The 15,115-nt window shown below is 51.6% G+C and overlaps 1 protein-coding gene across 1 annotated transcript; it reads right to left on the reverse strand.

The window, feature by feature from the left end:
* Positions 1-1,165: 1,165 nt before the first annotated feature.
* Positions 1,166-14,883, reverse strand: LOC115081175. Its single transcript, XM_029585692.1, has 5 exons — positions 14,738-14,883; positions 8,960-9,160; positions 8,253-8,414; positions 3,215-3,342; positions 1,166-3,116 (listed from the first exon to the last, which is right to left on the reverse strand). The coding sequence occupies exons 3-5, from the start codon at positions 8,358-8,360 to the stop codon at positions 2,708-2,710; spliced, it is 645 nt and encodes a 214-aa protein (XP_029441552.1). The 5' UTR covers positions 8,361-8,414; positions 8,960-9,160; positions 14,738-14,883; the 3' UTR covers positions 1,166-2,707.
* Between the last annotated feature and the right edge of the window lie 232 nt (positions 14,884-15,115).

A 15,115-nucleotide genomic window follows, 5' to 3' on the forward strand; every position in this document is an offset into this window, starting at 1 on the left:
CGATGTGGTCACAGCATATTTGAAGGGAGGAGGAACCGTAGTGGTGGAAGGTGATAAGACTGTGAATGAGACCGATGGAAGGGATGACTGCAGCCAGAGACATTCTGTCGAGCAGGCACAGGAACGTAGGAAGTGAATTCTGATGGCGAGCCAAGGCTGGGGTTTGGTGCGCCTTACAGGATGGGTAAGGGGAGGGCAAGTGTCTGAAACCGAGGAGAGTATAGTGCTATATGGGTGCAGCAGGCTGCCTCCTCCAGGCAGGAGTGCCATCCCTCTCCCTGGCAGAGGCCTGTGCTCTGCTTCCTGGAAACATGCAGGGGGCCCCACCCGTTACTCTCTTTGGACCTATGCAGGCTGTGAAGTGGGCCCAAGAAATCATACAGTTTAATCCTTTTTCTCGGCTGCTCTTCTCTTTAGTAGGCCCCAATCCAGCCGAAAACTTCAACCAGTGTTCAAGAAATAGACTTTCAGGGCGGAAGAGTTTTAAAGGACTGTGAAAATGCAAGGGTGAGTTGCCTCGGTCAGGTCTTCGGCACTCGTGGCAGGGACTTGCCTGCCAGGGACCTGATCAGGATGAATTTTAGGAAGGGGGGGGGGCGTGAGGGGCTACAGGTGAAGACTGGCCACAGGCCTGGCATGGAATACCTCATTGGCAGAAGTGCCCCAATTCCAGGCAGATGCAAGAAAAAGAAAGAAAAGCAGGCCCCCCCCCCCCCCCCCGAGACCCACGCACAATTTGGAAGCCCCTTTTACCTTTCCTCTCGTCCTCTTCGGTTTGCAGAGGCTGTTTTTGCGCATTTGAACTACATTTACTGTGCGGTTAAACCTTTCTTGTGGCTGCGTTGCATCACCTTTCCAGGCGTTAGGACGTCCGAACTCAAAAGCATGGAAAGAATTCATATCGGCTCATTTTGGGTTACTTGTAAAATAGTAGTTCCTGGGGGGGTCCCTTCTACCTTCCAAAACACAAATGATCCCAGCAGAATTGGACAGGGTGGCTGCGGCGGAAGCAAACATTCGTTCTCCCCTCCTTTGTGTGCTAGCCCGGGTAGTTGCAGAGAGCGCGCGCTCTTTTACGGCCTCTGTGTTTCGTCGGCAATCGTGGAAGGGAAACGACACCACCCCCACCCCTCCCCCTTTGACCATGGGTTAGGGGAAAGTCCGCGCACTGAAAGAGCCCCTGCACGCCGCGCCTGCCTCTTCTGCTGGGAAAAATGCGCCCGCTTTGCTTTGGGAAGAGGCCCGGACATGTGACCTGCACAGCGTCCCCCTCCCCAGAAATGTCTCTTTTTATTAAAGCAGCTCAAAGTAAGACTGAGTTGAGGGCACTTTACCTGGGGGAAATGGTTTTGAATGTTGACCTCTGGGTGTTTTTTCATTTGTGGTTGATTGGGGGAAAGCCCTAGCCAAACGAGCTTCTTTCTTTTCAGGGGTCTCTGGGGAGAGAGGGTGATTTGGGCAGGGAGGAGATGGTGGCAGGTGTGGGATAGCAGCACTAGACCCATCCTCCTCCCTCAATAAATACACGAGAGGCTTTCACCTTAGTCCTGCTGTAATGCAGTACAATTTTACATTTACCAGGGAAAGAAATTTAGAACGGGTGAAGGGGGCGCATGGAAAGCTGGCCATTCCGTAGCCTGTGCTGGAAGGTAATGATCTGTAGAAAGGTTTCATTTTACAGGCAAAAGAATGTATTTATTTCTGAACATGATCTTTTCTTTCCAAACAACTGATCAAAGAGGGGAAAAAGAACCCCAAAATGTCCTGCTTCCTCACTGGCTCGCTCTGTCAGCCACGGAAAGACTGCGCCAGCTGTTACCGTGTACAGAATTCCTTTTATTTCCTTCACATTGCGAGGTTTATTGACAGGGCGACCTGCAGGCAGCACAGCCGGGCTTTCAGCGATGCTTGGAACTTACACCGGGCTCGATGGCCTCCGGCATGAAATGGGAAAAGGGGCTTTAATATTTCTGCCCAGTCCTGGGTGGAGGTGCCAGACCTGTGGCGGGTGGAGAGGGGGGCGCTGAGGGCAAACGGGCTGTGCTTACCCACTCATTTTTGAGACTTTCAGCAGCGTCACTTTCTGTTACAAATGGTTTTCCTATCTCGGCCTCACACGAGGGAAGGAGGAGACCCCTAGCTGCAGAAAAAGCCCCCTCCGTGACAGGTATTCACAGCATTTCTCTGGATTATCTCTCTCTCTCTCTCTCTGAAGCAAGGGAGCAGATTCAACAAGGCCAAGGGTTGCTCAAAAGTGATACTTTAACTTTCAAAGGCTGTTGGGAGGTCTCTGCATGCTGGGACCTCTCCTGGATCAACCTTGGCAAAGCGAGTCCCTAGTGCATTCTGGGACTCGCGGTCCTGGTGTTGATGGTGCTATGAGGGCAGCAGAGGGGGCTAAAGAAAACCAGAAACAGATTAGTTTGTGGACCTGAGTCGGGAGGCAGCAGTACTAACACAGGTAAGGATAATCCCAGTGAAACAGCTGTTAAGATATCCCTTGAGCAATTACTGCTGCAGAAATGCATGCTCTTAATTAAGAGGACAGGATCTCTGCCCCTTTCTGCAGTGACTCATTACATGTTTCATAGGTAAGTCTAAAGTACTGGCACGATCCCCTATTTATTAAATAATTTCTGTAGCTCTGTGCCTTGCTCAGGCGTGGGGAAGGGACATTCTCCATCAGTACAGTGTCCATGTATCAGCATTAAATAGTGACCGGGCGATCACTTCCGTATGTCTGATACTCCGTCTCGTACATTTTAGGGACGGACATGATTTCAGGCAGGGGGCCACTGAGTGGCAGTGTCCAGGGGCAGTCAAGCGGGCAGTTGATGTCGTGCGACCTTTTGACATCCGAGGGCTGCTTGTAGGTCTCCTGCGCCAGTGTCTTCAGTCCGTGGTTGGGGACAAAGGCCGCCAGAGGGGGTGCACGTCGCACTTTAGTGGCAGTGGGAAACTGCATGGTGTCACGCATGGGTGGGGGCCGGCGAAGGATCGGCAGAGACTCTTTGGGGAGTGGGTTCTCCTTCAGCCCGTGGCCCCAGGCTTTTGAGTATTCTTCACCCTGCCAATAAGTCAGGATGTCCTTTCTGGGATAGCCCTCCAGCTCCTCCCTGAGAATCACCAAAAAGAAAGAGAGCAAAGTATGGCATTAGAGAATGGAGACCCCCAGGCATAGAGTCGCTGGAGTGCAGGCTCCCCCCCTACTTACTTTGTAAAAGCTCGAAAGTCACTGGCGGTGGTCGAGGCATAGATGTTGTTCCGACTAAGGACTCCCTGGTCACAGATGTAGTACAGAGCTTCATTCAAAGCCTTGTTCTCTGTGCTGGGAACCATATCCTGACAGTCAAAAAAAGTAAAAGAAAAAAAGTCAGTCCTTCAGCAGAAAAAGACATATTCTTGGGTTATACACACAGCCAGAGTCTCTTCACCCCAAGGCAGCTCCCCCCCCAGTAAGAGGCTTAATCCTTCTCCTCTGTTGTTACTTCATCATGTCCCTATTGAGGTTTGGGTGGCAGAGCTTTTTTTCTGTTAATAAGCAGGGCTGAACAAGACATGATCTGTCAGTGATGTCATTAGGCGGCACTGGACGGAACTGTCTCTCCAAGCTAGTATGAGCTCTACTGAGCATGTGCGGGAGTTCTCGCTAGAATCTCCTCAGTTGGTTTTGTCTGTGCTCTTGCACAGATGGCTAAAACAGTCTCTCCGGCTGTCTTCTCAGTTACAAAAAAAAAAACCAGCGGGTTTAAGTCCTGCCCTTGTGGATACCTCATGTCTTAAATAGATGGCCATGAACTCTGCTATCGCTGCCTAGGTCCAAACCATGACCAACCAAATTGTGCAGCTTGTGGCCGAATGACTCCTCAATCCCAAAGAGCAAGAGCGATGAATATAGTTTCCTTGAAGCCCTCTGATAAAAGTAGGTCTGCGTCGGGGAGTTGCCACTCCTCATCCAGAAGCATCGACTCAGGGCCAGGATTTTCAGGTAGAGAAGATCATAGTGAGTTGAATCGCAAACCGTGGTCATCAGACTTCAAAAAGTGTCATTTAAACATCGAGAACCCTTGATTTACTTGGTGCAAAAAAGCAGTGCCTTCAAAAAAGCAAAAGCAATCGATGCAACATTGAAAAATGACACAGAAGCATCAATGTCATCGAAGTGCACCAACAAACTGGCACCGAAAACTCACACATCCTCTGATGCATCCAAAAAGCACAGACTGGAAACAAAATCCCATGATGCATCTATACACCACTCGAAGCAAGAACTATTGAAATGTCTGACGCTCCGTGCATCGAACTTGACACGTGTCAATGCAAACATCACAGATACACCTGACAGTTTGCATTGACATCTTTGATGCACAAACCATTGGCGCATCCAGGCAAGCCTGCACTGGTGCAAATGATGCGTCCTTCCTCAACAAACTCGATGCTTGAGCCATCCCACACGATCATTAGCCGATGCATCAAAAGTAAAGCCATCCAGAACAGATCCATCGACTCATCCATCGATGCAAGTTATCACGGAATCCTTCATTCCCATGTAGGACCCTATCATAGAGGATGATCAACACCTATCTCCTAAGTCTGCACACTCCATTTCTTCTAAGAAACCAAGACAAAAGGAACACCATCTTCCACTCCTGAAAATTCATCCAAGGGAAACATACGCCCAGAAGATATTGAAAGCAGCACTACCAACACAGCTTTATACCGCTTATAGTGCTTCATTGACAGAGGCCCAGCTGAGACTGCCACCACCCATTACTGCTGCTCTCCTGGTTTCACAGCTGTTATCACAAGGACTTTAACTACAATCCCGAGAACTTCACTGCTGTATTATGCAGCTTCCTTCTAACTCACCTCCAATAACAGAGAAACCTATTCTAGTTTCAGAGGAGATGGACAACCTCTTGCACCAGCTCAACGATCACAACATGCCATAAAACAGATCACAGATCTTGTTAAGAATTTCTTTGATTCCTTCATCCCGGAACCAGAAGAAGCCATTTTCCTGCCTGCATATCTGATTCTTCCCACTTCACTAGAGAGTCATGCCGGGCACTCCTCCATTCACAGCCTCCTCCTCAAAGTACCATAAGAGATCAACTTCTAGTGACATTCCACCTGCCCACCCGAGACCTCCTATAGACTTGAGTCTACTTTAATCTCACCAGTCTTCTTGGTTTAGCCAACACTCCTCAGGGGAGTCCCTCGGTAACTCCACAGGCATTCTAGCAGACCCACCTCTGAGATCACCGGACCATACTTCTCCGCCTGAAGACTTAACATACTCCAAGTTTGTGGAAGAGGTGGGTTCAGTTCTCAACACTGTGATTAAGAAAGAACAAGACACTAGAGAAGAAATCATATGCATTGTAAAAATTTTAGAAATCCTGGCAGGAACATCAGCAGTGCCAACTTACCAAGTACTGGATGCAGTGCTGATGAAGATGTGGGAGTTTCCACAGTAGCCCAGTAAACTGGACTTAAAGTTCAGAATTAAGAAGTCAATAGGCTACAGTATAGTTCAGCTACCTCACAATTCAGTCGTGGTAGAAACTGCTATGAAGAAAGCAAAGAACACGAAACTTCACTCAAATACACCACCAGGAAAAGACCAATGAATCTTGGATGATTTCGGGAAAAAGGTCTTTCAAGGTACCATGCTGACTACAAGGATCTCACAGCACCAATTCTATATCATCCAATTCATTTACGAATGTATACAGAAATTAAAACAGTTCATAAAATCAGATCCAGACGAACAATACTCTCCACCCCCACTACGAACTAGAGGAGGCAGTCCACCATCTGCTCAGAACGGTATACGAGTCTTTTGACACAACGGCAAGGACTTCAGCCACCTTCATTGGGGCTAGACGTATGGCCTGGCTTAGGACGAGCTTAATATGAGAAGATGTGCATGAAAAACTGGCCAACCTTCCCTGTTTGGGAGATAACTCATTTGGTGAGAAGTTGAGAGAAATAGTTGCCCAGATAAAAGAGCAAAATGTTATGTTGCAGTCCTTACCCACCTCAGTAGACCCTCACCTTCCACCCAGAAAGTCTTACTTATCCTACAAGATGCTTTATTATCCAAGGAGATCTTACAGGCTTTACCAACAATACTGACTCCTTTCATTTCAACCGCAGAGACAACAACAGAATCTCAGCTGAATTTTCAGTCCACACAAATGGTCATTGCATCAGGACATGGCCAACCACCTTTTCCAGACATGGGGCTGGCCATGGATCTATCTATCTATTTGCAACCGAGCAAAATCAAAAACTAAACCATTTCTGCTCGTCCATCCCAGTCTTCTATGGGAAGTCCAGGATGCATTTCTGGTTCCCTGGAACACAGGCCTCGTGTGTGCTTTTCCTCTGATACCACTTATATCATGACCAAAACAAAAACTGATGAGGGCACAAGCCATGATGATTCTTGTCGCAGCAGTGTGACCGAGAAACCACTGTATGCACATTTTGTTCAACTATCCTCGACGACCCCCATTCCCTAGGGGACAACCCCTTCTTTCTTTCCCAAAATGGAGGTGCATTCTTGCACCCCATGTTACCTTCCCTACACCTGACAGCATGGATGTTGAACGCACAATTTGAAACAGATGGTCCCTTTCAGAACCTAAGAGGTCCTTCTCTCTGTGTGCAAGACATAGTTACTCCTTCAAATGGAAATGTTATTCCTCTTGGGGTCATTTTCATCACATAGACCCATTCAGTTGTGGCCCTAAACTTTTGTTGTCCTATCTCTTTTCCCTAGCACAACTTGGTCTTGCAGAAGCATCAATCCAAGTACATCTCAGTGCTATTGCAGCTTACTACACATCAGACAATAATAAACCAATCTCTCTGCATCCTCTTATATCCAGATTCATGAATGGTTTATTTAATATGCATTCTCCTGTGAAGAAACCACTGGTACCTTGGGATATTAACATAATCCTGAAATACCTAACATGGAAAAATCTATTCTTGGTAGCTATTACTTCCACTTGCAGAGTCGATGAACTGCAAGCCCTATTTCCCCTACTTGCAATGTTTTTTATAAAAGTAGTGTTTAGAATGCATTTGAAATTCCTACCAAAGGTCATTTCGGTGTTCCATTTAAACCAGTCAGTCATACTCCCTACTCTTTTTACCCAAAACCCCATGCATGTGAGAGAGAAAAGATACTTCACACGTTGCAAGAGAGTTGGCGTATTACAAATGCCGCGCTCGCCCTACCAGGAGAGTGTCCCAGCGCGCCATTTCATACAGTCACAACAAGCTTAAGAGTGAGCGTAACAAAGAGCACTCTTTCTGACTGGATTACAGACTGCATTCAGCATTGCTGCTATGCTACTGCAAAACTTGGATCTCACTAACCCAGTTAAGGCGCACTAGATTCGAGCAGCTACCTCTTCCATTGCATACCTCAGAGATGTGCCAGTCAAGAATATCTGTAAAGCATCTACCTGGGCATTGATGAACACTTTCACCTCACATTACTGTCTGTACCCTCTAGCCTCTGCAGACAGCACAGTGGGGAAAAAGGTACTGCACCATCTTCTACAATGACTTCCAACTACTTAACATTTCTCTAGTGCTACACGACCTACACAGTGCTGTGCAAACAGAAAAGACAGTCCCTTCTCAATAGAGCTTACAATCTAATAAACATACAGGAGAAGAGACTTCGGGGCATCTTATTCACAAATAGTCTGTTATCCATGCTGGAGTCTGGGTTGCTTAACAAAACTGCTCCACTGCCACCCTCAGCTTGGGTCTCCCCGCAGATTGTCTAATTCAGCTCTGCTTATCAACAGAAAAGAGCACGTTTGCTTAAGGTAAACTGTGTTTTCCATAGATAGCAGGATGAATTAGACATGAGCTGCCCGCCCACCTCCCTAGACAACAGATTATTCTACTCTATCATCTTTGAGACAGACTGAAGAGATTTTAGAAGCAATGCCCGTGCAGGAACTCCCGCACATGCTCAGTAGAGCTCAAAGCTCTGCTAGCTTTGAGACAGTTCCATCCAGTGCCACCTGATGACCTCACCCACAGCTCATGTCTAATTCATCCTGCTATCTATGGAAAACACTGTTTACAGTAAGCAAACTTGCTCAACCTCCCATACTGTTACAGGTTCTCAATCTCCTAGCAGGAGCGCAGGCGGAGGGAGCCCCTTAACCTGCCTGGTAGGAGCAAGACCCTTCATGGCGGTTTTGAGAAAGACTCACTTGTGATGGTCCCTTGGCATGATGGTTCTCTAGAACAAAAGGTCGGGGTCCAGCATGGAAGGCAGGCAGTGAGGGCAGAGCAGATCGGCCGGTGAACTGGGCTTTCATCTCGCTGCACTGGTTCTCAGGGCTCAGCGGGGTCCTCCAGGGTCTAACATTTAACTGGAGGAGACAACGCATCAGTGATTAATTATCACCCTCGATAGGTGTGTGAAAATCTGACCTGGAGCAACAAATTCTCAGCAACAGCCATGGATGATCAGCATGTACCCAGAAGAAGCCAGGGAGTTTTAGATTTACACCCTCCCTTTCCCTCCTGTGCTGGAAAGCAAACGTGGAGCTTTCTAGTGCAAGCAAGAAAAGGGGAAATCGACTTTGGAGGCGAGGGTGCAGGCCGAGAAATATCCAATGATGGGTGCTACTAAAAATCCAGACCCTCCCCTCCTTGGATAGTGATTCAGAAGCTGCAGGTCTCTAATCTTAAGGTGCCATCTGCGTGCACAGCACAAGATGCTGCTCCTGCCAGAGCCACTTTACCCAGAGCTCAGGGAAGTTAAGTAACTTGCTCAGGTGATGGAGAAACGGGGACCCGGCTGGGGTCTATGAATCCACCACCGTGTACTGCAAGCATGGCTAGACCCGCACATGACAGGATATCTGCGTGTGCCATCCAGGCCCAGGGTGAGAAGCGCACCCGCTGGACTTACCTTTTCCCACAGGTCTTTGTTATAATGGACCTTCCAGTGTGACGGGGCGATGGGGTAGCTGGGCTGTGAGAGGACTCCTCCTGGATACTTAGTGTTGTGGGCTGCACCCGTTGAGGTCTCATAGGGACTGATTACCTCATCGAAAACTTGTACCTCTTCTGATCTCTGCAGCCCTGGAGCCAGCGGCTCAGAGAGGGTGGACTGGGGGTGGCAGGAAAGGTAGAGAGAGATGAAGAGGAGACAGCAGCTTTCTCAGCCTAAATCCAGGTCCGCTCACGGTTCAGGTGCAGGCCTGGGCTTTCTAAAGCCTATCAGCACCCCATGGGGATGCATGGTCCTGCTTCTCCCCCAAACATCAGGACCATAGTGCCCAGACTGCTAGAAAAAAAAAAAAGGGCAGATCATTCTGCAGGCATGATGTGGAATTAGCTGGACACGAACCAACCTGCGGCAATGCAGATTATGAGATTGGAGCGAGCCAATCAAACAAGATCTCCAGTACGGTGTCCTGCCAGTTACCAGCCTCTTCCCCAGCCCTGTGCACCCAGTATATCCCAGCAATCCCAGACTGAAAAAAAAAAGTGCCTTCCTCCACAGAGAGACCCTCTATCCCGACCTTTCCCAGCCTCTGAGGGGCCCGCCCTCCTGCACCCAGACCCTCTATCCCGACCTTTCCCAGCCTCTGAGCGAGGGGCCCGCCCTCCTGCACCCAGACCCTCTATCCTGACCTCCTGCACCCAGACCCTCTATCCCGCCCTCCTGCACCCAGACCCTCTATCCCGACCTTTCCCAGCCTCTGAGCGAGGGGCCCGCCCTCCTGCACCCAGACCTTCTATCCTGACCTCCTGCACCCAGACCCTCTATACCGACCTTTCCCAGCCTCTGAGCGAGGGGCCCGCCCTCCTGCACCCAGACCCTCTATCCTGACCTCCTGCACCCAGACCCTCTATCCCGACCTTTCCCAGCCTCTGAGCGAGGGGCCCGCCCTCCTGCACCCAGACCCTCTATCCTGACCTCCTGCACCCAGACCCTCTATCCTGACCTCCTGCACCCAGACCCTCTATCCCGACCTTTCCCAGCCTCTGAGCGAGGGGCCCGCCCTCCTGCACCCAGACCCTCTATCCTGACCTCCTGCACCCAGACCCTCTATCCCGACCTTTCCCAGCCTCTGAGCGAGGGGCCCGCCCCTCCTGCACCCAGACCCTCTATCCTGACCTCCTGCACCCAGACCCTCTATCCCGACCTTTCCCAGCCTCTGAGCGAGGGGCCCGCCCTCCTGCACCCAGACCCTCTATCCCGCCCTCCTGCACCCAGACCCTCTATCCTGACCTCCTGCACCCAGACCCTCTATCCCGACCTTTCCCAGCCTCTGAGCGAGGGGCCCCACCCTCCTGCACCCAGACCCTCTATCCTGACCTCCTGCACCCAGACCCTCTATCCCGACCTTTCCCAGCCTCTGAGCGAGGGGCCCGCCCTCCTGCACCCAGACCCTCTATCCCGCCCTCCTGCACCCAGACCCTCTATCCTGACCTCCTGCACCCAGACCCTCTATCCCGCCCTCCTGCACCCAGACCCTCTATCCTGACCTCCTGCACCCAGACCCTCTATCCTGACCTTTCCCAGCCTCTGAGCGAGGGGCCCGCCCTCCTGCACCCAGACCCTCTATCCCACCCTCCTGCACCCAGACCCTCTATCCCGACCTTTCCCAGCCTCTGAGCGAGGGGCCCGCCCTCCTGCACCCAGACCCTCTATCCCGCCCTCCTGCACCCAGACCCTCTATCCCGACCTCCTGCACCCAGACCCTCTATCCTGACCTCCTGCACCCAGACCCTCTATCCCGACCTCCTGCACCCAGACCCTCTATCCCGACCTTTCCCAGCCTCTGAGCGAGGGGCCCGCCCTCCTGCACCCAGACCCTCTATCCCGCCCTCCTGCACCCAGACCCTCTATCCTGACCTCCTGCACCCAGACCCTCTATCCCGACTTTTCCCAGCCTCTGAGCGAGGGGCCCGCCCTCCTGCACCCAGACCCTCTATCCTGACCTCCTGCACCCAGACCCTCTATCCCGACCTTTCCCAGCCTCTGAGCGAGGGGCCCGCCCTCCTGCGCTCACTTCCTCCAGCCTGACCTTTATCACTCACCTTGATATGTGGGGGAGGGAAGGTAACTGGTGGTCTGTAGTTCAGTCCAGTGCCAGAGCTGGTAAAATACCAGTCCTGCCTCCTCCCTGGCCTCACCATCTTAATGACAGAAAGCAAGTAAGTGGAAGAGGGTGAGGAGCCCGGCTGGTGCCTGCAGCAGAATGCTGAGAATCTGTGGAGGGAGGGGCTGAGAATGTTTACATGTTGCCATGGAGATAGAACATGTGCCCTGGGGAAGGCGGGGCCCACAGCCTTGAGCTTGGTCACAGCAGAGGACATCAGCGGCTGTGTCCATGGCCTCTGCATGCATGGAGGACTTGGGGGTTTGATTAATGGACCCGCCCGGGACAGCACTCTCAGCCCCTAGGGAACGAGAGGTGCCAGTCTTCACGTGGATGCATAGAAATACAGATGGACCAACAAGCTGTGGGAGGGACATTTTCTGGGACTTGCTCGTTAATATGTGATCTGCTTGTCTGAGGGCAAATCAGAACTCCATGTCTCTGCCCGCACTGGGGTAAAATCAGGACTGCATCAGCCTGGCCTGAAATAAAATGGAACCAGTTGGTAACTGCAGTCTTAGAGGACTGGAGAGGGAAGAGCAGGGGCAATAACCAGATACAGGAACTGCTAAAGGTGGAGAACGGGACAGGGAGGGGAAAAGCAGGGGCAATAACCAGATACAGGAACTGCTGAAGGTGGAGAATGGGACAGGGAGGGGAAAAGCAGGGGCAATAACCAGATACAGGAACTGCTAAAGGTGGAGAACGGGACAGGGAGGGGAAAAGCAGGGGCAATAACCAGATACAGGAACTGCTGAAGGTGGAGAATGGGACAGGGAGGGGAAAGGCAGGGGCAATAACCAGATCCAGTCTTTGCGGAGAAGAGAATGCAATGAAATGTCTGGCGCTCCTTTCTCCTGTCGGGTAACTGTCTCCAGGGTAGGAGAGAAAAGCAGTTCCCAGCATTTATCTTCTATTAAACTCTCTGCCTGGCTTGCAAGTAACTCAATTTACAAGGAGTCGCTAAAATAAGTGAGAATAAATCATTTCTGAAAAAAGAAGTTTATCCTCCAGAGGTCATCCATTTCCTCTGCCCCTTTCCTTTGAGTAGGAGTAATCCTACAGTGATTGTCCAGTGCAGTAGTTTCCTGTGCTGTCCCTGTAGTGCTGCAGTCCCAGGAATTCCCGCTCTTCACAGTTAGGTGTGTAGGTAAGGCCATGAGGGGGCAGCAGGGCTCCAGCACTGGCAAAGCAGGGGAGACAGCGGCTGCCTGAATCCATGAATGGTTACACTCACAAGAGTGTCGGGGAAAGCAGGACCCAGGCTGGGTGAGATATCCGGGAACACAGGGGCAAGAATGGGTGAAGTGTCTGAGAAGATGGGGGCCCGGGCTGGAGCAGATGGAGCGGAATGAATGGGCAAGATGGCAGGGAATACAGGGGCCCAGGAATGGGTGAGGTGACAGGGAATACGGGGGCCAGGAATGGGTGAGGTGACAGGGAATACGGGGGCCAGGATGGGCAAGATGGCAGAGAATACAGGGGTCCAGGAATGGGCAAGGTGACAGGGAATACCGGGGCCAGGATGGGCAAGGAAGCAAGGAATATATAGGGATCCAGAATGGGTGAGGTGGCAAGGAATATGGGGGCCAGGAATGGGTGAGGTGACAGGGAATACCGGGGCCAGGATGGGCAAGATGGCATGGAATAAGAGGCCCAGGAATGGGTGAGGTGACAGGGAATACCGGGGCCAGGATGGGCAAGATGGCAGGGAATACAGGGGGCCCAGGAATGGGCAAGATGGCAGGGAATACAGGGGCCCAGGAATGGGTGAGGCGACAGGGAATACGGGGGCCAGGATGGGCAAGATGGCAGGGAATACAGGGGGCCCAGGAATGGGCAAGATGACAGGGAATACAGGGACCCAGGAATGGGCGAGGTGACAGGGAATACAGGGACCCAGGAATGGGCGAGGCGACAGGGAATACGGGGGCCAGGATGGGCGAGATGGCAGGGAATACAGGGTCCCAGGAATGGGCAAGGTGACAGGGAATACGGGGGCCAGGATGGGCAAGGAAGCAAGGAATATATAGGGATCCAGAATGGGTGAGGTGGCAGGGAATTCAGGGGCCCAGGAATAGGTGAGGTGGCAGGGAACACAGGGCCTAGGATGGGCGAGGTCTTGCGGAGCACAGCACCCCCAGGAAGAGTGAGGTGCCCCAAAGCACAGAATCCAAGCTTCTGGATGATTGCTAACAGCGACTAAGCAAGGAGCTGCTCTCTGTTGAAAGGAACCTGAGTACTTGGCAGAAATTCCCCATCTCCACGTCTGGAAGTATTTCATGTTTTTGGAATTCAAGTAATGAGACCCCACATGTTGAAGAAAACCCCATAGACCACGTTCTGTGAGTTCAGGTTAGCGGAAGCCCCTGCTGTCTGGTGTAGGGGCCAGCACAGCTCAATGCTGGTCATCCTTTGCCGACAACACACAGTCAGAGCCAGAGCTTCCCTAACCTGTCCTGGTGACCCCCTACGGCCGGTTGAGTTTTCAGGACATCCACAGTGACTATGCACGAGATCAATTGGCATATTCCTTGTGAATATCCTTAAAACACAAAAGTGAGTATTGGGGTCACCGGGGCAGGTTGAGGGAAGCCCTACGCCAGGTACTGAAGGAGGGAATGGCAGAGACCGCCTCCTCGCCCCCGTTAACCTGAACCGGATGAGCCAGTCCTAGCTTTGGCCCACGGCGTGCAGGACGCTTTAAGTCTGCTTTTTCCTTTGCGTCTCCTAAGCAAATCAGAGCTTCATGCGTGCACGACCACCTCAGCCTGTTTCAGTTGACCTGGGTGAAGCGTCCACCCTCGTGGCTAAACCCCAGCAGGATTTCCCCCCCCCCCCCCCCAGGACAAGCTTCGCTCCATTCCTCCAAGAGAGAGAACCTGTCGTGCCCTACCGTTGATCACTTGGCCCGATTCCTTTTCCTTCTCATGATTCATATTTCATGCCCTGTTTATAGGCCTTCTTGTCTGGGTTCTGGATGAGATTTTGTGTGTTTACTTTGCAGCGAGCGGGAGGCCTAGCTGTACCAGGCTGTCTGGGTCTAGTTAACAGGAAAGCTAGCCAGCCCCTTTCTTACCTTCTGCTCAAGTCCATGCTCACACCCCACCCCCCACCCATAGTGTTTTCTGGTTTGTGGGGGGATAAGATCCCGTGTGGCAAGGCAGATGTGTCATCTGTTCAGTGTTAGGTACTGCTGGAGTGGATAAAGCCCTCTGTCGGTCTCCTGGTAGGGAGGGAGGGGAAAAAGTCTTGATGGGCAAAAAGAGGGGGCAGAGACAAAAAGACAGCATAGAGGAGGAGTGCTAGAAAGGGAGGCAGGGAAAGATGGTCTCCGTGGCCCAACTGGTGCACTATTTCCCCTGGCAGACCCCTGCAACACGGTGCATGGCGCATGGGGGTTTGATCTGTCCTTCCGCTGTGGGACCCTGACCCAGTCCCTTAACCTCCCTGTGCCCAGGAGTGGATTTGGAAGCTCTTTGGGGCAGTTTATCTGATGTTGTCTTATGAAAGAAAATTGAAATTCTGCTAGCAGGCCAGAGGAGGTTGTTTTGACGCCACTAGCCTTTTCTTACCTTTGTGCTGGACTTTAGTGACCGTAAATGGTGCAGAGGGTCCCTGAGAGCGAGTGCGATGCTGTGAGCTAAGGTGAGACTCTCACCCACTGCCGAGAGCTTCCTCAGGGAGGCAAACAATGCTTTTCCCTGCAGCTCCTCAGGACCCAGGCGTAATTCCTTTCAGGTGCTAGTTACGCTCCACAGGCCCAACCTTAACTCACAGCAGGTGCGGGGAGCGAGGCCTGTGTAACTTCATGGAAAGTACAAGGAGAAACAGGGAGGGGAAAGCGGGAACATGGAACGGGAGCAGCCTTGCCAGCATGGACCGTAATCACTTCACAGCTGCCCCAGTGCGTTCTGCCACCCAGGAGCCTCTTTGCGGGTCAAGTTAATGGG

This window comes from Rhinatrema bivittatum, chromosome 19 (genome assembly GCF_901001135.1).
Source record: "Rhinatrema bivittatum chromosome 19, aRhiBiv1.1, whole genome shotgun sequence".
Lineage (NCBI taxonomy): Eukaryota > Metazoa > Chordata > Amphibia > Gymnophiona > Rhinatrematidae > Rhinatrema > Rhinatrema bivittatum.

Excerpts from the sequence above, each read along its gene's own strand:
- LOC115081175 (XM_029585692.1), bottom strand. The coding sequence starts at position 8,360 with ATGAAAGCCCAGTTCACCGGCCGATCTGCTCTGCCCTCACTGCCTGCC. Across the intron at positions 3,343-8,252 it reads ATGCCAAGGGACCATCACAA|GATATGGTTCCCAGCACAGA; the intron begins GTGAGTCTTTCT and ends TTTGACTGTCAG. Across the intron at positions 3,117-3,214 it reads GACTTTCGAGCTTTTACAAA|GGAGGAGCTGGAGGGCTATC; the intron begins GTAAGTAGGGGG and ends GGTGATTCTCAG.